At 43.1% G+C, this 23304-nt stretch overlaps 1 protein-coding gene across 3 annotated transcripts in view; it reads left to right on the forward strand.

Moving 5' to 3' along the window:
* The window catches only part of Plekhb2 (pleckstrin homology domain containing B2), a 33953-nt gene extending 27755 nt beyond the window's left edge, over positions 1–6198 (forward strand). For 2 of the 3 annotated variants that reach the window (XM_020159811.2, XM_074070448.1), the window contains 2 exons: positions 727–835; positions 5503–6198. In XM_020159811.2, coding sequence (XP_020015400.1) covers positions 727–835; positions 5503–5639 — 246 coding nt within the window. In that variant the 3' untranslated portion in view covers positions 5640–6198. The remainder of the gene's footprint in view (positions 1–726; positions 836–5502) is intronic. The other variant, XM_020159813.2, reaches the window with a different exon arrangement.
* Positions 6199–23304: the final 17106 nt, after the last annotated feature.

Raw genomic sequence — 23304 nt, forward strand, 5'->3', positions numbered from 1 at the left:
CTGTAGATTTGTACCTGGATTCCAGATTCCCTGTATTGGAGTCCTGGTCATATCATGGGTGTAATGTGACCATGAGCTTTTACCTATGAGCTCATAAGGAAGTTGGCCTATACCTCTGCATTTCTTGGCACATAGTTCATTTGCTCAGTCATTAGAGGCATTTATGACAGTGGCCTTTCTTAGGTTTGTGTGGCCAGAAAACCAGTCACCTGCCCAATCCCTCTGCCAGACCACAGGCACACCCACCCTCCATATTTTCCTTCCAATTTTCTAAAATCGGGCTGGGGAAAGTTCTACAATTTGTCTGGTTTCATGTGGGGAATACTGGTTTTGAATGAATTTCACTCTCACCTCATGCACCCTGATTCCCTTACAAATGAACAAGATAAAAGTTCAGTGTGATTAGGTGGGTAATCTATCAAGGGTCAAGGTGATGGTGCAGCTGAAGTGAAATCCAGATTTCTTACAAGTCCAGTTCTCTTTTCTATTGTATTTTACTGTCTTTCTTCATTTTATAGCCTGAAAGTGAACTCCAAGTATAGGTGTTTAACTTAAGTTTTAGTAATTTTAAATAGAACAAGGTATAACCACACTGGCTCAAGTTCTTTTCTTTTTTTTTTTTCTTTTAATTGATCTAAATTTTATTGACTGCCACCTGGTGACCCAATTCTGATATGTTTTTAGGACTTTTGAGATTGTATTTCTAATGGGTCTTTTTCTTTCCAGCAGGTGTATGGCTACGGTCCATACAGTGGTGTATACCCGACAGGAACTCAGGTTGTCTATGCTGCAAACGGGCAGGCATATGCTGTGCCCTATCAGTACCCATACCCAGGTAATGTGTGCCAGCCTGCCACTCCAGTTCTCTTCACTTAGTGAGTAGGCCTACAAGAATTATTTCTGTTTATGGTTAAATTAGCTACATTTTTTTTAGAGATCACAAATCACTTGGCTACTATGTTTTTCGTGTGTTTGCTTTTTTCTTTTTTGGTGGTACTGGGGTTTGAACTCAGGCCTTGCACTTGCAAGGCAGATACTCTACCACTTGAGCCAAACCTCCAGCCATGCACTTGCTTTATAGGTCTTTTGTAATTCTACATTGCTTTACAAAGTTCTAAAGTAGTCTTGATTTTTAGAGCTTCACTATTGTGTGCAGATTAGTTTCCAAGAAGAGAAGTAGTACTTTTGGGATTCAGTTTATCAAGAAGCAGTCCAAGTAATAGGCCTGTTTTATGGGATGAGAGGTGAACTTTCACCTGTTCTTTTCCTTCTGTTAACATCCTTGGTCAGTTGTCACTACTGAGAAAGTATTCTCTTCCGCAGTGAGGTGCAGAGGCCTGCAAGGGGCTTCTGTTTATTCTGGGTTTTGGATGTACTTTCCATTCTTTGCCTCACCTGAAACAAATTGTAGATGCTGAGTCACTGGTCTGAGTAGACAGGAGTCCTCGATATTTTGGGAATGGGGTCTACAGGCAGGAAGTGGGCGGCCACTGGTCACTGCATGAGGCTGTGGGGCTGGAGCTGAAGTGAAGGCAGTGAGGGCAGAAGAGCAAGGCTGTCCCGAAGCTAGCCAGGGCTAGCTTCACAGGAGCACACAGTGGCAGGTGGTTGGACCTGAGCCCAGAGCTGTAGAGCACGGGATAGTGGGGGTCTGCAGAAGAGTTGTCCACAGGGTGTGAGCAGAACTACATAGGGTCTGAACGAAGTGGTCAGAGGACGAGCTTCCCCAGAAGGGTAGTGTCCAGGGTAGCCATGACACCTTAGTGCCCTCATCATTGCTGGCTCCTGCTTTGGCTTCTGGTGTGTGAGCATGTTACGTGAGAGGAGGCTTCTTGAGTGCAAGTAGAGGAAGCTCATTATGTTCTTTGCTTGGAAGCTGATGAAATCCATCTGACTGATTGCCGTGGACTGGGGAGGATTCTGCTTTGCTTTTTTGTGTCAGGTTGAAAACCAGTAAAATAATAATTATGACATTAAAAGTTTTGCCATGATCCTGTGATCCTAGCACAGTTATTTTTACTTCAACTGCTTTCCCCATATAAATATTTTATCCTTGTAATAATACATTGCATTTTGTATTTGTGTTGTGAATTTTAATTTTTATATATTGTCCAGAGTGCTGCAAAATATTTTTACATATTTTTAATAATTGTATGTTACATTGGGTGATATTTATCAGTATTGACTGATTTTTTTCTTTTCCTTTTTTTTGCTATTGTAATACTGCTTTGAATTTTTAAAATTATTTCCATTTTTATTTCTATTAAATATGTCCTAGAGTCTATTTCTGTTTGATTTAATAAGTGTCAGAATAGAGATTTTTCCTTTGATAATATTAAAAAATTATGGAAGTTTTAAGTATACAAAGAGGAAGCAATGACATAGTAAACTCTCATGTGAATGCTTACCTCTAGCTTCAGAAGTTACCACAACTTGACTAACCCTCTCTCATTTCTCCTTCTACCTCCTCTCTCTACCTCTGGATTGTTTTGAGGAAAATCTCAGATTTTATATCATTTCATGTGTTAATATTGCAAAAAGTTACTGGGCGCAGTGTCTTATACCTATAATCCTAGCTACTCGGGTGATAGAGGTAGGAATATCATGGGCAAAAACATGGCGTGAGATCCTATGTCAAAAATAAAGCTGGGTGGTACATACCTGTAATTCAAGCTACTTAGTGCACAGGTAGGATGATTACGGTCTGAGGCCAGCCAGCTGTGGCAAAAAGTCCAAGACCTATCTGAAAAATAGTTAAAAGCAAAAAAGGCTAGAGGTGGAGGTGTGGCTCAGGTGGTGAGTTCAAAACCTCAGTATTACCCTCCTACCCCACAAATACTACCTAAGTCTTGAGAACATTTTACCAAATTGATTCTCAGACCAATTTATAATGCTACCAGAGGTTAATGACATACCTGTTTCTTTGTATTCCTGTAAGATCAACTATTCTTATGTTCTTCAGTAGTCTAAAGGAGAACCACAGATTTTTTTAAATTTATGTTTTTAGGATGACTGGCAAGGATTAACATTGTCTTTAAAATTATAAACTAGTTATGTTTCCCATTGTATGAATTACTTTCCTTTGCCCATTTATTTACCTGTTGGGGTCCTGATGGAGATGGTAGTATTTGAAACAATATTTTACCATGTGAGATTTGGCTTCTTACTAGGCTCCCAGCCTCCAGAATGGTAGGGACACAACTGTTTTCTTATTGTATAGAAGAGCAGTATTGCAGAAGCAGTTGTAAAGGGAATGGTCTGGAAATGAGATTCCATCCTTGCCCTCAGTTCTCCTCAGGAGAAAAGAGATGATGCCCCTTACTTGCTGCACTGAGTCAATAGGCATTGTGATCAGTCAGCAGGTGGGTGAATGTGGAAGGGCCAAGTTGATAGTTTCCAGCCTCAGTGTGGTTACCAGCCTGTGCAGGCACACTTACCGTGGAAGGGCCAGGTAGGTGTGTGGTCGTCCCAAAGCAGTGGTGTGCTGGCACCCACAGGGTTGCTGGTCATCATCCTTCCTGAGACACTATGGCACTTTACACCATGGCACTTTGCCCACCTGCCTTTCAGGGCCTCGCTGCCTATAGCTAGTCCATAGAGACCTTCCTATAACCAGAGGTTGGTTGACCAATGGAAAATGTGCAAAGTGTGCTGGACACATAACCTACTGAAAGTGTCCTACTTTAACTAGCACATGTTAATGGAATTGGTTCAGCTGTCTTTGGATGTCAGGTTGAAATTGTTGCTTTGAATGTCTCCTTTGCTTGGTGTCTTCTATTTCTGTTTTGTGGAGACTGTCTTCATATCTTGCTACACTGTTGAAGTTACAAAACTAAACATTTTAACATTTCAAAGCTGTAAGAGTATGCTGTCATTCATAAGTTTTGAAATTTTGCATGAAAAATCATTTACTTTGAATGCTAATACCTGTACTTGGTCAGTTCTTTGATGTATAGTGGTCTCATTGTACTACTTTATGGCTTTGATTTCTCTATAGTATCTTCTGTCATGTTTGAGGTGTAGGGGTTATGAGCACAGACTATAGCTAAAGCACCTGGATTTGTGTGCCTTACTGCCCTCAACTCCTGTGCCTCAGTCTGTAAACTGGGGATGACAACAGACTCCAGGATTGTTGTGAAGATGGAGCCAGCACAGATATGTGGATAATCCTGTAAATGCCTAAGCGGGCACACACTTGGAAGCACCAGCCTTCCTGAGCACTGTTGCTTTCCTTCTGTTCTTTGTCTACAAGCTCATGTACTGATGGATTACCTTCCACCTCTGCTGGGGTTGGATTGTTTTAGGAATATAGGATCAAGGAGGATTAAATTTAGTTAAGGTTTGCTTTTAAAAAAGATTCACCTCTAACATAAATATTTATTTTTTCTCATAATGTAATCACACAAAGACATAATTTGAATGAAAATAAGGGTTGGGGGCTTAGTGGTAGAGTCCTTGCTAAGGTCCCAGATTCGATGTTCAGTACTACAAAATAACTAATAATAAAGAAAAAAGGAGAAACAAATGCTGGGTGCTGGTGACTCGCACCTTTAATCCTAGCTATTTGGGAGGCTGAGATAAGGAGGATCGCATTGTGGGCAAAAAGTTTGTAAGAGCTCATCTCAACCAATAGCTTGTTGCTATGGCATACGCCTGTCATCCCACGCTATGCCAGAGGTTGAGATGGGGCAGATTTTGGTTCCAGGCCAGCCTGGGCAAAAAAGTTCATGAGACCCCCATCTGAACTGAATTAGTTGGGATGGTAACACATGACTGTCATCCTAGCTATGGTGGGAAGCCTAAAAATAGGAGGATCATGGTCCAGGCCGCCCTGGGCAAAAAGCATGAGACCCTGTCTCGAAAATAACCAGAGCGAAAAGGGCTGGTGGCGTGGCTCAAGTGGTAAAGCGCCTGCTGAGCAAGCATGAAGGCTTGAGTTTAAACTCTAGTACTACCAAAAATAAAAGAGCAAGTTATATTAGCACATTTAAGGTTTAATTTAAGAATTGATTTGCCAGAATACTAAGAAACTAATTCACTTTTAAAATGAGCTTTTCCCTTCTGGGCTAGATGGGAATTGTTGGCAGTCCTGTTGTCTGCAGGACACGTATCTCCTGTGCTCTCTGCATTTATCTCTCCTCCCAGTGAGCACTGCATAGAGTGCTGATGTGGAAACTAGAAACGGGAGTCTTCAGCTTCACGAGGACTCTGCTTTTCATGGTGTTAGGGACTTTGGCCCTGGAAAGCCAGGGATGTTGATTTTCTCAGTTGCAGTCTTAGGTGGTGGAGGTTCCTCCCTGGCAGAGCATGTGCTGGGCCTGGTGGAAGATGGCTGGGACAAACTCAGTACGACATCTGCCATTACCTCTCCAGAGGAAGGTAGGGCTCCAGTCAACAGGAAAGGAGCTGGTCATAAGAACAGACACAGCACTCACAGTCAAGGAGCTAGAAATTCACAAACTGATCCTCAATGTTCTGTTTTTTTTTTTCCTTCTCTTTTAGGACTTTATGGACAGCAGCCTGCCAACCAAGTCATCATTCGTGAGCGGTATCGAGACAATGACAGTGACCTGGCGCTAGGCATGCTGGCTGGAGCGGCCACAGGCATGGCCTTAGGGTCTCTGTTCTGGGTCTTCTAGAGTCTTCAGAATCTTGTGTGCATAGCTTCTAATAACCCTGTGTGCAATAATATGATTTGCAGGGCATTTCTGTTTGTGACAAATGTTTTTAATAATGTTTTAATAGTTCTTTTGAAAATAGTGATCTTATCATCATTGTAATCTATATATGTACCACACAGAAGGTTTGAAGCTGTTTAACTAAAATGTGTTCTCTTTTAGGGTACAGGCTCATTCCAAGTCTTCTTGCAGAACTCTTGGAGTACCTTAGTTAAACATACCTGTCTTGAAAGGCACTTTCTTTTCACAGTTAGATGTAGTGCTTAAGGGATCATTTCTTTTTATGCTCTGCCAAGAATATAATGATGAATGAGTAAGTGTGATTTTGACAACAAAAGCTGCAGCCACTTTTGGTTTCCCCTTAAGCTTGCAAATCTCAGACGTTACCTTGGGAGTTGTGGCTGGTAAACTGCCAGGCGGCTTCCTGAAGACCACGGTTTGACCTGCCTCTGGGCTCCATGGGCCCTCAGCAAGGCCACAATGATGTACATCCTCCCCACCCTCCCCCACCCCTTAAAAATGATGCTTCAGAAATCTGCCCAACACTAGAGCAGAATTCTTATATCCTGGTGGTTTGTTTTTTCATTAGCGATACTTGAACAATGTCTCAAATCAGTAATAAGTTTGAGCCTCAGAATTTTAGAAGGCAGATCAGGAACAGGTGTATGGAAGTAGGTTTCCATTGTTCAGATAGGTATTTTTAGTGTCTGCTTTAGGTCTGTTTATTGCCAGCAAAGCTTACTTAGAGCTTATTTTTCTACTTGTTGAAAGTAATATTAAAAGAATGCTGAGGAAAATGGAGGGAGAAACATAGGTGAGTGTTCCTGCCTCTGGCTTTCTGGAGATTGTACTGAATGAGAGTGGTTTTTTCCTTCCTCTCTGGAGGCCTGTCCTGTATAGGGATACGACACTCCAGCTGTCCTCTAGGTGCTGGGATGGACCGTAGTTGAGATGGGTGTGAGAAATGGAGTCTAGAAACTTGAGGGCCTGGCTCAGGATCCTTCAAACCAGCCAGGACCCAGCCTTGTGTTTGTTCCTGACCCACACATGATAGAGAAGCTGAGAAGCATTTAGTTTTGAGCCCCAAATGAGCAAAGCTCAAAAACCCACAGTCCTGCCTTTCTAACAAATACTTGTATTTTCCATATCATGAATTATGTATTTCTAATATTCCTATTTCTGTTTTATGTGTTTTGAAGCTCCTAATGTCAGTTTTTTGTCGTGCATGTGTTCAACAGCGTACTTTCACACTGGCATGTTAGCAGTGCAGACCCCAGCCCCACAACTCCATACAGCCCTCTTTTCCCACATTCTGTCTCGGCTGGCCCTACCTCCTGAGGTTGTGAAGCCAGCTGCCAAATGGACCTGTGGTGCCCACAGCCACTTCTGGAGGACTTGTTACATGGAAGTGTCTGTTTCCAGCTGAAAGGAAGTGCCGTCACTTTACTGTCATCTCTATGAGTGGGTAGACAGGATGTGTGACAACATGGTGTTGATGATTTAATGTGTTGCTTTAACAAATATAATGTTGATTTTACATCCTATGTCATAACAATGACTTTTGCTCAGTTTGTAAATATTATTAAAGCTGTATGCTTTACTTACAAAATAGTAAAATCAGTTTTTAATGTGCATTTTTAATATGTTTAATTTTGAATTTAGAGTTAGTAAGTATTGGAATTCCTGGAGCCAGAGTATTGGGTTGTGTCCCTGGAATGCTTCAAAGTAAAACATTTTCCTGTGTCTCATGCACATCTTCCTCTCCAGTCCCTGCTCCCAGTGGAGGCCAGCTCATTAAGTAGCCAGAGTCCTTAGTGACTTCATTTTGGTATGAAATGCATACTGGGTATGAAGATAGGCTCAGGTATATCATTTCCTGGGCCCAACTCCAGTAGACTCTACCCTTGTGATAGCTTTAACCATGTCGTTTTTTTATGGGGCTGCACACTAAGTTAGGAAGTGCGTTAAGTTGGAACAAAATGCTTTTTCAGCCTTGAGTAAGCATTTTATTTCCATGTATACTTTTAAATAATGATCCAGGCCTGGAAGAAGTTGGCTGCTGACATTGAAAACTGCTGATGTGATTGTTCTTTTAGCTCTGTTCTTTTAATTCTTTGAGTTAATTTCAGGCTCTCAAAAGAAGGCCAAACAAAGCTTGTCTATTTTAGGTCATCCATGACCCAGGGTAGCCATCTGGATCGTAAGAAGTTCGTGCAGTTTAGACAGAATGATCCAAATTTATTTTCTGTATCAGTTAATGATCCTGTATAATCTTTCTTTTTCTTTCCCTAGTTGATGTACACAGAAGGCATAAAATGCAGTTCCATTTTCCTCGCCAGAGTTCGTCTTTCTTTTTTTTTTGTGATTGCTTCCATGTCTCTGTGTCTACAGAGCCTATTTTCCCCTGTGTATGTACATTGTATAAGTGAAAATGTAAAAACAGTAAATGATCATTAATTGTAAACATGTTTCATTGTGAATTCTGTTGTCTTTTGAGAATCATTTTGAGATGGCCATAGTGGCACATACCTGTAAATCCCAGGATTCAGGAGGTGAGTTCAAGGCCAGCCTGGATTACATAGTAAGACTCTGTCATGTGCACCATCTCTGTCAAGGTGTACCATCGCCTTTTTCTTCTGTCATGTGCAACAAGAATGCCACTTACTTAGGACCTACTAAGGCTAGGGAGTGCAGTGTCACAGGAAAAGGAAGTAACTGTATTCTCAGGGTAAATGTAAAAGGAGGCATTAGCTATGGTACACTTTTTTTGGGGGGGAGAGGGAGCTAAGGAGACAAGGTGTTTATTTTTATTAATAAATTTTTTATTATGATATATTCGTTATTTGGGGGGATTAATAGTGACACTTCTGATTAGGCTTATATTGTACATTATTTATATTACCCCCATCATCTCTCCTCCTAAGTTATACTTGATGAGGCTGAAGCTCAGGAGTAGTGAGTGAGGCTGTGTTTACATCTGATGTGTTCTTTTTCCCTGTACTCTGTGCATGAGCACACATGACACATAGATGGCCTGCATGGTCACACTTTTAAGATTGTTATTAGAAAACTATTTTCCTTGACCAGATCACTTTAGCAATGTGTTCCCAGTAACTTCTCCAGTATCTCTGGTTACATGACTTGGCTGTTTCTGTTTTTAAAAATTATACATTTCCTTTAGTTTTTGAATTACCTCCCTTTCCATGGTAGCTTCCTGTTTGTCTCATGCTGTTGACTGAGATTCAGTGGGGTTCACATGCTAGAAGCTCTGGGCCTTTGCTTTTTTTTTTTGCTGAACCAAGGAAGATACATCTTTTTTTATTATTATTATTCATTTATTCACATGTGCATACATTGTTTTGGGTCATTTCTCCACTCTGCTCCCCTCCCCTCTCCTTCCTTTGTTTCCTTAGAGAAGAATCCTCTCTCCTTGGTCTGAAGACAGCCTTCCCAGCCTGTCGGCCCACCTTCTGCTAGGCTGATCCTACTGCTTCCTCTGGCTTTTGGGACTGAAGAGGTTCTACATAGTTCACAAATTAACACAAAAAGAGGTACATTCTTCCATGCACTGGGAGGGGGATCTGTTTCAATCTTTTTGGGGAGAGGGCTACTGAGGTTTGAACTCAAGGCCTCATGCTTGCTAGGCAGGTGTGCTACCTTTTGAGCACACTGCTGGCCTAAGCCTTTGAGTGTCTTTATGCCTGTTTAAACTAGTGCAGAAGATCCATCCTTATTTCTTCCATTTTTTACACAAAGGTTGTATACTACAAACACCAGTAGTACTCTTAACTGTGATTTTAGAAGCCTTTCATATGTGTATTTGATCCATCGCAGTCTGTCTTTTGTTTGTGTCTATGAATGAGATATGGCCTCATATTGCATAGTTGGAAAGACTGGGCCTGGTAGACCCTGAGGGGTCTTGGGCACCCTGTGTGTACAGGGCTCAAGCTTGGAAACAGCTGATGTGTGCTGTCTTAAACTTTACTATACACTTAGCACACCTAACGCCCCATTTCAGCGCATGAAGAAGTTCCATAGTCATTCCAGTCACCTTTTGACTTGTTTTGAAGGTGCTGGAATGGAGGGTTTTGTACACAACTGACCTCCCCTGGTATGGGGGCTCTTGAAGGTGGTGTGGGGACTAGAGGATGACCAAATATTCGCTGAGCCCAACCCCAATGCTCTCACAACACCTGTTTGCACCTTCAGGACTATACCAAGACCTGGAAGTGGGAGTCAGATACTGCTGTATGCACAGGGGCTGACGGGTACAATACCCCAGCACTCAGGAGATGGATGATGGAAAGCTTTTCTCTTGTTAAAGTTGCAGTCTGTTAAATACATTATATGCATGTGTGAAAACAGTAATGAAACCCATTAAAATTGTATAAAAAGGGGGCAGAGGGAAGATGAAAAGGTAATGCAGGGGTGGAGTTGATCAAAGTACATTCTGTGCACGTATGGAGATAGCACAGTGAAACCCCACTGCACAGTTAGTTAATACGCTAATAAACAGTTGCAGTCTGTGTTGATCCATACAGGGAGGGGCCTAGGCCATGCTCTGGGCCACTGGAGCTTCTTCTGTGGACTTGCCTTGGAATCACCTGTGGGGCTTCTGTGTCCTGTTGGAAGAAAGAGATGAAGACACACCCATCCTCAGAGTGGAAGTGGCAGTCACCCCCAGGGTGAGAGCTAGGCTTGTGGCACTGACTTAGACCACCAGCTCTAGGGATGTCATCTGAGTTTCTGGAAAAGTGGCCCTTTGCTGCTGATAAGCAGAATAGACCATCATAAATGACAGACCATGATCCTCACTGTCCTCATCTCTCCGTGGAAGTCAGGTTTATGTTAACCTTCGTTTGCACAGTGTCTACTGAGGGTGGTGCAAATTACATGTAAGTTATTGGTTCACATGACATAAATGTCATTGGGTCACATATTTTGGCTGTTAAATCATGATTTTCCTTACCAATTAATTCAGACTTAAAGAAGGTCCCTATCCGGCAGGGAAGATCACTCATTTGTTCTTTAATAGGTGAGTTTCATTCATTCAGGCCAATATTTACTGAACATCATTTCACTATGCCTGATTTTTATCCCCTCCCCACTTAGTTGCACTGTTGCTGGGTCAGTGCCAGAGGAGCTGAGTCTCTGCCAGGTCCTCCCTGCCTACCTGAAGGTGTGTGGTGGGCGTTGGTCCATGGCTATGTTTGGGCAGGTGTTTTAGGAAGTATAGGGGTTCTGCAGTTTCCCTCCACTATAGAGCTATCCCCTTAGCCAGCCATGGGTCCAGATGACACCCATGCTGCCCCCAGGCTCCATGTCACAGGGGCCAGAAGGGAGCATTGGTGGTACAGCAATGTTGCTGTACAGCAAAGCTAACCAGGATGTGCTATATCCAGGTGCCTGACCCTGTTCCAGGAGATAGACACAGTGGGCACAACACTGTGGGAGGGTGCAGGAGCTCACCTTAGGTCTTGACCTGAATGATGGAGTCTGGATCCCATACTGCCATTTACAGGGCCACTACGGTGGGTGTTTTTCCTTCTCTGTAGTGGGCTGGTGGAGGTGATGTCAGTCCCACAGGATTGGTCAGGGATTAATTGACAGTGCTCTGGATGCTCAGCAAGCCTGCCTTCAAAGATGAGCCAGCTTCCTGCTCCTCCTGACCAGGGATGCTCCCCCAGAGCTATAGTGATGGAGAGCTTGCCCTGCTAAAACCACACAAGACATATTGCTGGAGAGCTTTGCTCCTCCCCCTCCTGAGAAACATAAAACGAAAATATGAGATTTCTGTATCACCAGGACCCCTTTTTGGTCTTCATATAGCCTTCACTTTTGCTTCTTACTCAGAATTTTCTCCATTGACCCACTACCCCTAAATCCATGGATCATGGGTCAGGGAGGTGCCAGGGGAAGAGGTCTATCTGAGGTTCTGGAGCCTGAGGCCTGGCTTCATCACTGCTGGGCCCTTATCAGCCGCATGACTGAGGATATTACGATTCTCTGAGTTTTCCCTTCTCTTTGAAACTAGGATAATAAGAGCACATTGAAGGATCTTGTGGACTCCCTGAGTTAGTAGATGTGAAGCACTTAGAACCAGACTGGGAAACTTTGTAAATGCTGAGAGTAATGCTGACATGGTGATGCTAGCCTTGAGCTAGGAGACAGGCTTGAGTTCATGCCTGGATGGTTTGCAGGCTGTGGGACCCCAGCAGGAAGGAGGACAGTGTGGGTTGGGCTGGAGCAGAGGTTGTCTCACTGCTTACTCTTGTGGTACTTGGTTCTTTGTGGAACATGGCTTAGTCACTTTGCCAAGAGCTCAGGAACCCTGAGGTCCAAACTCTAGTGCCCAGAAGCTGGTCAGAAGCACATATTTCTGGGATTTAAAGCCAAAAAGTCCCAGGGCTGGGGATATAGGGCAGTGATAGAGCATGTACATGTGCAAGGCCCTGGGTTCCATTGCAAAAATAAATGAATAAGTAAATAACAAAACAAAATGTGACATCGCCAGCCTCCTAGGTGGTCTTGTGCAGCCCGGACTTCCCCAGGATCTGCAGCCCGCTTGCTGACATGCTCTGAGTTTTGTGGCTGATATCCTTCTCTCTGGGATGGACAGATTTCCCTCCAGATCCAGAGAGGAGCTACACTGTGAATGGGTACAGTAGTTCTGTGCCTTCCAGTCTGTGTATCCCTCCCCCTTTATTGGGCTGCAAGTTTCAGGAATAGTCATGCAGCCAGTATAGGAAGCAGGTGCTTGACACTGGCTTTGCATGGCTCTCAGGGAATATCTACCTGGCAAGAGGGATTAGTCAGAGTGGCTCCATAGCTCTCAAGAGAGTGGGAAATTCCAACAGGCCCTAGGTTGTGTGCCATCAGGCTGACCTTCCTCGGCAGTCATCTTTAGGAGGCTGTGAGCCAGGGGTGCTTCTGAGCGGCCATGCACACCTTGCTGGTTCCTCCTTTTACCAGGCAGAGGCCAATGAGCACCTTGTGTGTTACCAGGGCAGTGGGAGGCCCTGGTGTGGGGTGTGGCACACAACCTGTTCCGTGGACTCTGTGGCAGGACTGATGGGGTGGCATTGAATTTAAATCTGCATCACTTCCAGGCACAGGAATGTGGGCACTGTGGCCTCTCCTCCCTCTGTTACCTCCTCTGCAAGACATGTGCAATTGTGAACAAAACCATCTCTTAGGCCTAGACTTCCCTCCTCCCTGCCCCTCCATGTCTTTCCTGGGCCTGTGGTTCTGAGTGATCCCAGCCCAGCAGCCCTCCACCCCTCCACCTCCTCAATCCCAGTCAGCCCTCAGCGGGGTTCCAGTGCAAGTTCAACTTTGAGATCTACTGGTCTAGAGAGACCTTTCTCCTTCTCCACTCCCTCCCTCCCTCTGCCTTCCTGCACTCTTGCCTTGCACATCAGTGCAGCCGCAGGTTCTGAGGGCTGCCACTGGATGGCAGAGAAGCCCTGGTAAAGTCCCTGCTTTCCTTCTTCTCCCAGACCCCACCTGGTCCCTGCTGTGTCTTGCAGGGCTGATTTTTGGGTCTTGACACATAAAAAGCCCAGACTTGGATCTGATGATTTCAGAATCATAGAGACATCTTCCTGCACTTTGGTCACTGGCCTGGACAGTGCACCTGCTCCTTGTCCCTGAAAGCTGCCCTGTCTAATGCTAGTGTTTATAGGTGAGAAGGGGTACCAGATGGATGAGGTCTTGAGAGAAGGGGCCTACTGAAGGCCTCCCTGAGCCCTGTCCTTTTCTGTCTGCTCAAGGTGTCATCTGGGCACCAAGGCAGTGTATTTGGCAGTGCCCTGCATGGTGGGGACCAGGACCTCGTAGAACACTGTGAAGCACTGGAGACATGCCCATTTCATCCCCACTCCTGCCAAACTCACTGTCATTCTGCCCCATGTGGTGATGTCTGAGCTAGACCGTGGGCTGCATGGATGAGGCCCATCTACCCTTGAAGCTGCTGCCTGTGGTGGACAGTGAGCCTCCTCCTAAATTCAGACTAGTGGCAGTTGTGATTATCATTTCCATGGCCAGTTCGAGTCCTGTGTCAGCTATGTTAGTTGGCCAGGCCTATCTGTTTGTGGTGCCCATGGGCCACATGGCACAACATATTGTCTGTAAGAGAATGTAGTCACTAGCCCAGAGAGGCAACACCCTGCTCTTTGAGAGAAGAGTTCTGGACAGAGAAGGGGCAAACTGCCTCCACTCCCCCTCACATCCTCCCTGAGCCTTGGCAGCCTTATCTGTGAACGGGGATTACCAGGAGCTTGACAGAGTAAGGAGTAACATACACCAGACTCTCAGAAGTGTCTAGCACAGAGTGTGTGCCCGCCCCATGAGGCTTCCTTCTCTGCCCACTGCCCTTGGCAGCCCACTGCTGACTGCAGACAGAAAAGCTACACTTAAGTTTTCCCCAAATTATTGTTCTTATTATTGCTCAAATTCCCAGGGTTGTTGGGGAAGTTGTGTGTTCCAATCCCTGCCCTGGAGGGTGTATTGTGGACCTGGCCTGGCAGATGAACCTTGGGGTTCTGGAAATGAGCTGAGCTGGAGGCATGCGGAACCAGACTAACCATTCTGGGCATCTCTCCCCAGTCCCATGTGCACCAGCACCATGCAGACTGCCCTGTCTGGAGTTGAGTTCTCCCACTGCAACCCAGGGTCCACAGCAGGGAATGTACGAGCAAGGGTTTTTGAGGTCCCTCTAACTCTAAGCCTACCCTCACCTGTGCAACCCACAGAAGGAAGGCTGAGTGCTTGCTGGCCAGGCCAGGGCTTGCAGGCAGGTTACCATGAGCACGCAGGGAGGAGGGAAGGCCATATGACCTGCTGTAGCCATGAATAGTGACTCTGATCTGTCTTCCCTTGTGTGGAGGCAGAAGCTATGACCAGAAGTAAGGTGAGGGCATTTTCATTCAGTGTCTTAGGGTGACTGTCCATCCATCCATCCATCTACTCATTCATCCATCTCCTCATTCCTTCGTCAAATGTTCTCTGAGCAACTGCTCCAGACCAGGCCTGGACTGGGCTAGAGCTTGTCTGGCAGCTGTATGCAAATCAGAAAATGGAGCCCCTTCCTCCAGTGGATCTCCCTGTGCTGGGCCCTAGACTGGGAGCCTAGTGCACTTGGATCCCCCCAACCCTGGGCTCCTGCTGAGTGTCTTTGCTTTGTGAACAACCCATGCAGCCATGTAGGCACTCTAGGCTACAGGAACACCTAAAGACAGGGCCTGTCAGCAGCCAGATCTCATTCAGCATGGCAGGCTGTGGTGCTGGGTGTGCCTGGAGCACAGATCTGAGGGGCGTGGCAGGCTCTCTGTGGGTCATGTGTGCACAGAGTGGAAGGTGTACAAATCCTCAGTGATCAAGGTTTAGAGGCCTCAATAAGCCCAAGCACGTTTTCCTATGGGAGGAGTGTGCCTGGAAAAGCCACGTACTAGAATACACAGACCCCTGGGAGAGAATGCCTGCTTCAGGGGGAAGGGCACCCACTTTGCACCTGCTGAGAGGCCTGCAACTCAGTGATGGGGGCTCTGCCCTGCATTCTGGCAGTCTTCCCACTCCCTGCTGCAGAATCCTGACAGGCCTTGGGCCTCCGCCTGCCTTCCTCTTTTCACTGGGAAATTGCGGATGACCATAGGTATCTGGAACACAGAATGGGCTTGGAGCATCTGCTGTTGTTAATTAGTGGTAGTTCCCTGCATTAGCAGCCAGGCCCTCCAGTGCCCCTTCCTGCAGTGGCTGTCCCATCCCCCTTTCTACCTTGTGTGCTCAGGGACTCCCCTCCAGCATCACCAACACCCCATTCACCTGGCTCCAGCCATCCACTGCTCCATCTGTGCTCCACTCTTGCCACCTCCTGAGAGCCCATGGTTCAGCCTCATCCTTCAACTAGACTTTCCACGTACTTACATGTGGCTGTGCTGTAGGTTCTGTGTCTTGGCCACTGTGGCAGGTAAGGGACCCTGTGGACAGTCTCTGCCCTCCCCGACAGGTCATGCTGTCTGAAACTTCCACCTGAATATGCCCCAGCAGCTTCCCATGAGGTCAGGCCAGAGTTGCACTGCTCAGGGAGCATGAACCCAGAAACCCAGCTGGGCCAGTTTTGAGGGTACAATGTGGGGAGACTCTCCTAACTGTTTGCTGTTGTGAAGGCACAGGGATACCATTTTTTTTCTTGCAGGGAAATAATATGTATGAAAATATGCATACTCCTTGACGGTTTACTTCTGGGTCTCCATCCTAAAAAAATAATTCCAATATGGAAAAAAGCCTCATACACAAAGTTGTTCATCATGCATAGTTAGTGACACCTTAAATGTCCAGTAATGGGAATTAAGAGTTATGGCCCAAAGAATCATTTCAGAACCACTGGAAGTAGATAAAGACCATGAAGCCAGGTGCCGGTGGCTCACACTGTAATTCTAGTTACTTAGGAAGCAGAGATCAGGAGGATTGCAGTTCAAAGCCAGCCCCAGGGAAATAGTTCCTTTTAAATAGTCTTTATTTAAAAAAAAAAAAACCATCATAAAAAGGTGGGAGCAGTGGCTCAAGGTGTAGGCCCTGAGTTCAAACCCCAGTATCACAAAAAGTAAAAAAAAAAATAAAAGACCATGGAGATCACAGCATCTAAGCAAACAAACAAAAAAAATCAGGGAAGATAGTTTGTGTGTGTTATTGTAAAACTGATGTTGAATGATCCCTACAAAGATATCTGTGTTCAAATCCCTGTGTCTTGCATGGTAAAAGGGACTTTGTAGATACTGTTCATTTAAGGATGTTGAGATGGAAAGATTATTCTGAATTATCCAGATGGGCCCACTGTCATTGCAAGAGTCCTTATAAGAGGGAGGCAAGAAGAACAAAGTCAGAAAGGTGGACGATCAGCAGAGCTTAGTGATGCACTTTGCAGGCAGAGGACCATAGGCAGCCTCTCCCAACTGGAAAGACAAGAAGATGAATGCTGTCTACAGTCTCCAGCAGGAATGCAACACTGTCAGTACCTCAATCTCAACCCTGGAAGACTCACTTCAGACTCCTGACCTCCACAGCTGTTAGAGAATACATTTATGTTGTTTTGAAGCACAAGTTTTATTGTTTATTTATTTATTGATTGATTGATTGGTGGGACTGGGGATTGAATTCAGGGCTTTGAACTTGCAAAGCAGGTACTCTAGCACTTCTCTGGTTACTTTGGAGATGTGGTCTCTTGAACTATTTGCCTGGGATGGCTCAAACAGTGATCCTCCTAATTTCAGCCTACCAAGTAGCTAGGATTACAGGCGGGTGCCACTGGTGTCTGGCTACATTGGTTTATTGGTGGTAATGGGGTTTGAACTTGTGGTCTTGCCCTTGCTAGGTAAGTGTTCTACCTTTTAAGCCACACTCCCAGCCTTTTTTTGTTTTAGTTATTTTCAGGTAGGGTCTCACACTTTTTGTTTGGGCCAGCCTGGGACTGCGATTCTCCTACTAGGCCTGCCACGTAGCTGACATGACAGGTGTTTGCCACCATGTCTGCATGTATAAAAATGTGTGTATTTTTCTAATTTTTGCATTGATTTTGGTAGCTTTGTACATGTCTATAACTGCCCATTTTGTAGGTATTGTGCAATTACTTCTCCTGTTCGCTCAATACAATCAGGCTCTGTATAATCCGCACACAAATCTGTGTGACCAGTACAATATCCCCTTTCTTTTCTGACTTTGGTGGTTTGAGTGTCTTTTCTTATTTTAAAAGATTTATCAAGTGTGCCAGTTTTTCAAAGAACCACGTTTTGGTTTCATCCATTTTCCCTGTTCTCTGTTTTGCCTGTCTCCATTCTAATCTGTGTTGTTTTCTTCTTTCTGCTCGTGTTACGCATGTCCTTCTTTTTCTCTACTGCTCAACTGTGCAGTTAGATTGGTGCTTTGTGATTTTCCTCTTTTTTAACTGTTAGTCTTCTAAAAATTAGTGTTAGTTAGTTGTACAGATGTTTACATACATGCGTATGGTGTACTTCATACCCTCTGTTCCTCCCTTAACTCTCCTCCCTCCCTCTGTGTTCCTTTTTGGGCTTTTTTTCCTCCTTTTTTTTTTGCAGTATTGAAGTTTGAACTCAGGGCCTTGTGCTTGCTGGGCAGGTGTTCTACCACTTCAGCCATGACCCCAGTCCTTTAGTTATTTTTTAGGTATGGTCTGTCTGGGCCACAGCTTATGCCTACTTCTGCCTCCCGAGTATCTGGGATGATAGGTATGTACTAACATGCTCAGCTTTTTTGTTGAGATGGGGTCTTATTAACTTTTTTTTCCCTGGGCTGGCTTTGAACCATGATCTTCCCAATCTCCTGAGTCATTGGGATTATAGGTATGAGCCACTGTGCCTAGCTGATCTTCCTTTTTTAATATAGACACTTACTTATAGTTGCTTTCATTATATCCTATATATTTTTGATGTGTGCATTTCCATTTACAATTAAAGAGTTTCTAATTTCTGTAGTGAGTTTTTATTTGACTCATTGGTTGGTTAAAAATGTGCTATTTGGGGCTGGGATGTAGCTCGGTGGTACAGCGCTTGCCTAGCATGCGTGAGGCCCTGGGTTTGATCCCAGCACCAAAAAAAAGGAAAAGACAAAAAAAAAAAACCTCTCCCCCAAAATGTGCTATTTGATTTCTACATATTTGTGAATTCTTTGGTTTTCCTTCTGTAATTGATTCCTAGTTTTATTTTACTATGCTCAGATGAGGTACTGTGTGGGATTTCATTGTTTTAAAATTTATTGTCTATCTTTGTGGCCTTTTCTGCAGATCATTCCATTTGCACTTGAGGAAAATATGTATTCTGTTACTGCTTGTGGAGTGTTCCATTAAATTTAATCGGTGTTGTGGAGACCCTCTGCTTCCATATTGTTATCCTGTCCATTATTTAAAGTGGAGTTTCAAACTCTTTGAACCCTTATTGTAGAACTATTTCTCCATTCAGTTGTGCTAATTTTGTCATATATTTTGGGGCTTTGTGGTTAAGTATTTATATTTCATAATTATTATATATCTTTTGGTGGACTGAAACTACATATCGATATGTAACGTGTTTGCTTTCTGTAAACTCTTAGATTTTTTTTTTTCTTTGCAATACTGGGGTTTGAATTCAGGGCCTCGTGCTTGCTAGGCAGGCACTCTACCACTTGAGCCACTCCACCAGCCCTGTCTCCTGTTAACTCTTTTGGTTTACTGTGTTTGTTTGTTTTGGTGGTACTGGGGTTTGAACTTAGGGCTTTGTGCTTGCAAAGCAGGTACTCTAACCACTTGAACCCCCTCCCTGTAAACTTCTGACTTCAAGCCTATTTTGTCTGAGGCAATGTGGCTATGTAGCTCTTTTCTTTCCATTGTTATTTCTTTGGAATATTTTTCCATCATTTTGTAGTGAATGTCTTTGTGTCTTATAGACAATGGTAATTACTGATAAGAAAGGGTTTATTTCTACTTTGCTATTTGTTTTCTGTTTGTATTATATATATATTATATATATTTTTGCATTACCACTTTTTTGTATCCAGTTTACTTTTGTAGCATATCATTTTTATTTTTATTTTTCTGTATTTCTTCAGCTTTTCTTAGTGGTTACCATGGGGATTATAATTAATCTATTAAATTTAGAACGACCTTGTTTGAATAAAAACTGACTTAGCATCAAAGATATTGAAATGCTTTGCACTTTTCATCCCTAGCCCTTTGTGCTGTCACCGTCATACTCTGCATCTTTATGCACTGTTTTCCATTCACATAGATTTTAAATGATTGTTTCATGTATTTTCCTTTTAAGCCATATGGGAGAGAAAGTGAGTCACAAACTTAAACAATGAGGGCTGTGGTGTTTGCTCTTTGCCAGCGATCTGTTCTCCCCTTCTTCTGTCTCCTCCTGGTGATTGAACCCAGAGCCTCACACATGCTAGGCAAGGCTCTATCACTTGAGCCATACCCAAGTCCTTCTTTATGATTCTCAAAGTTTTGAGATCCTGTTCACTATCTTTTCACCTCAGCCTGAAGGAGTCCCATAGCATCTCTTGTGGGGCAAGTCTACCCGTAATCAACCCCTCAACTTTTTCTAACGTTATCTTTCATGTTTTTAAACCTCAGCTTTATTGAGGTATAACTGACAAAAATATACATATTTAACATGTGGGTTGTGTTGCTTTGATACACTTTCACGTTGTGAAAGGATTACCACAGCCATGCCGATTGTCCTGTCACTTCACGTGGTCACTGTGTTTGTGTGTGTGTGTGTGTGTGTGTGTGTGTGTGTGCTGAGAATACTTAGGATCTACACTTGGCAAATTTAAGTGTGCATTTCCTTACTTTAACTTTAGTTACCACGCTGTATACTGAGCTCCAGAGCATATCCTATAACTTCCCTTCTCCCTCCCTATTCCCTAATAACCACCTTTCTTCCTTTTTTGAGTTCCACTGTTTTAGATTTTGTGTAGAAGTGAGGTCATACAGCATCTTTCTGTGCCTGGCTTTGTGTACGCATAGTTTTGGCTGGAAGTCTCCTTTGTCCACTTTCAGCATATTATTCCCTGTTCTTCTTTGTTCACCATTTGCCCCTCCTTTCTTTTCTTTTTCCTGTTTTTCAGTCTTGATGATAGAAACCATGGCCTCAGTCAAGTGAACTATGCCCACAGCTCTTTTTTGTTTTTGTTTTGTTTTTGAGATAGGGTCTCTTAACTTTGCCTAGGCTGGCCTCTAACTCTTAATCCTCCTGCCTCCACCTACTGAGTAGCTGGGACTACAGGCATGTGCCACCATACCTGGTTTGCCCATCCTTTCCTTTTCTGTCTATACGTGTCCTTAAATCTAAAGTGAGTTTCCTACAGGTAGCATATAGCTAAGTCTTGTTTTTTCCTTTTTAAAAATTCATTCAGCTACTTTATGTTTTCTGACTGAGGAGTTTAGTGCATACACTTAAAGTAATTGCCATTTATTTAAAAAAGATTTCGTTTGTGTACTTCTTTTGTCCTTTTCCTCTCTTAATGTCTTATTTTATATTTCATTGATTTTTTTCCACTGATATGTTTTGATTCCTTTCCTTTTTCTTTTGTGTATCATAGGCATTTTTTTTGAGTTCACCATGAAGCTTACTTAAAGCATCTTATAACACTGTATTTTAGCTAATAACAACTTTTTCTTTTTTTTTGGCGGTACTACAGTTTGAATTCAGGGTCTCACACTTGCTAGGCCTCATTGCTCTACCACTTGAACTATTTCACTACCCCTTTTTTGTATTGATTTTTCTGAGAGAGGGTCTTGTGAAACTAACTTGATTGGGCTGATTTCGAAGCACAATCCTGATCTCTGCTTCCTAATAGCTAGGATTATAGGTGTAAGCCACCAACACCTGAATGATACCACCTTCTTGTATACAAAATTCTATACATTTGTTCTCCTTCTCTTATACTTTGTATTTTGATGTCACAATTTACATCTTTTATACTGTGTCCATTTACAAATTTTCGTAGTTACAGTTCTTCTAAACCATTTTGTCTTTTAACTGAGGTTAATGTGATTCAGGGACCACCTTTATAGTGTATACTCGCCTTTTCTGGTGGGTTTCATACTGTCATACATTTATGTTGCTCTTTTTTTTTTCTTTTTCTTTCTCCTTTTTGTGTTGCTCTTCAGCATCCTGTCTTTTCAACTTGAAGAACTCCTAACCTTCTGTATAAGGCAGGCTGAGTGGTGAAGAACTCTGTCAGCTTCTGTTTGCCTATGAAGGTCTTTATCTCCCGCTCATTTTTGAAAGATGGGTTTCTGGATATAGTGCTTGTGGTTAGCACATTTGCCTATGGGCTTTTGAATGTGTCAACCTACTTCCTCTGGACTGCTGAGTCTTTCTCGAGAAATCCACTGCTAGGCATAAGGAAGCTCCCTTGTATTTGATGGGCCACTTTTCTCTTTGCTGTTTACTTCTCTAAAAAATAACTTTAATAAGATTTATGTATTTATTTATTCACATATACAGTTCACCCACTTAAATCATATAATCCGATGGTTTTTAGTTTATTCACAGAGTTGTGCAACTATCACCCAAATCAATATTAGCACATTTTCACCACACAAAAACAAATTCCACATCCATTAGTCATTTTCCATTCCCCACCCTTTTTCCCAGCCCCATTCCTAGGCAATCACTTGTCTCTTTCTGTCTCTACATATTTGCCTATTATGGACTTTGAAAAACTATTTTCCCATGTAACTAATTATAATTTGACCAATACCTCCCTATTTCTTTCCTCCCCCAACTGCCCAGGCACATGGTAGCCACCATTCTACGAGTTGATTCTATAAGATCAACTCGTTTGTATCCCACACAGGAGTGAAATCAGGAGGTACTTGTACGTCAGTGCCTGGTTCGTCTCACTTAATGTGGCAGATTGCAGAGATTTCAATCTCCTAAAATTTGTTAAGACTTTTGAGGACTAATGTGTTTTATCTTAGAAAATGTTACACACACAATTAAGAAGAATGTTCTATAAATGTTGATTAGGTCAGGAGTCAAGTTTAAATTTGGTATTTGTATGTTGACTTTCTACCTGGACAATCTGTCAGTTACTGAAAGTGAAATCACCCATCTTTATTATATTGCAGTCTACTTTTCCCTTAGATGTTGATTGTTTTATATACTTAGGCAGCCTGGTGTTTATTCCACACATATTTAAAATTATCATATCCTCGGCTGAATTGATCTGTTTGTCACCATGAAACGACTGTGTTTGTTTTTCTCTTCACAGTTTTACCTCCCAGTGTGTTTTACCTGATTTGAGTGCAGCTCCTCCAACTCTTCTGCTTTTCATTTTCACATCACATCCATCTTTACGTCTTTGTCCATCCCTCTTTCAGTTTGTGTGGACTTAAATGTAGAAGAAGTCTCTCATAGGAAGCACATAGTAGTTGCATCTAGGATTTTTTGTTCATTTAGCTATTCTACATACTTTAGGTGGAGAATCTAATTCAATCACACTCGAGGTTATGACTGATGGGTAAGGGTTTAGCATTTCCTTAACTGCTTTGCTAGTTCTTTTGTCGCTCCTTCCTTCCTTTCTCCTCTCTTACTGTCTCCCTTTGTAGTTATGTGGTTTCCTCTAGTAGTATGTTTTGATATTTTGTTGTTTTATTTTTAGTGTATCTAGTGCAGTATTTTGTTTTGTGGTTACCATGTAGCTAAAAAGATGGGTTATTTTAAGCTGATAACAATTTTACTTTGATTGCAAAGATCTCCACACTCTGTCTTTTAACTCTAATCCCCATTTTGAATTTTTAATTTCACAGTTTATGTCTTTTCATATTGCATATCCCCTAACAAATGATTGCAGTTGTTATCATTTTTACTAGATTTGTCTTTTCTCCTTCATGCTAGAGACACAAATGATTCACATCTCAAAGCTCATTGTAGAGGATTGTGAATTCATTGTGGACTCACTTTACAGTGAGCTCGATGCTTTCACTTACTCGTGAGCACCCTTTCCTTCCATCCTGAAGAACAAGTCAATTAGTACTTCTTGTAAAACAGGTCCATGGTGATGAACTCCCTCAGCTTTTGTTGAGGGAGTGCTAATCTATTCTTAACTTCTGAGGGACAGC

This window comes from Castor canadensis, chromosome 4 (assembly GCF_047511655.1).
Source record: "Castor canadensis chromosome 4, mCasCan1.hap1v2, whole genome shotgun sequence".
In the NCBI taxonomy this organism is placed as follows: Eukaryota; Metazoa; Chordata; class Mammalia; order Rodentia; family Castoridae; genus Castor; species Castor canadensis.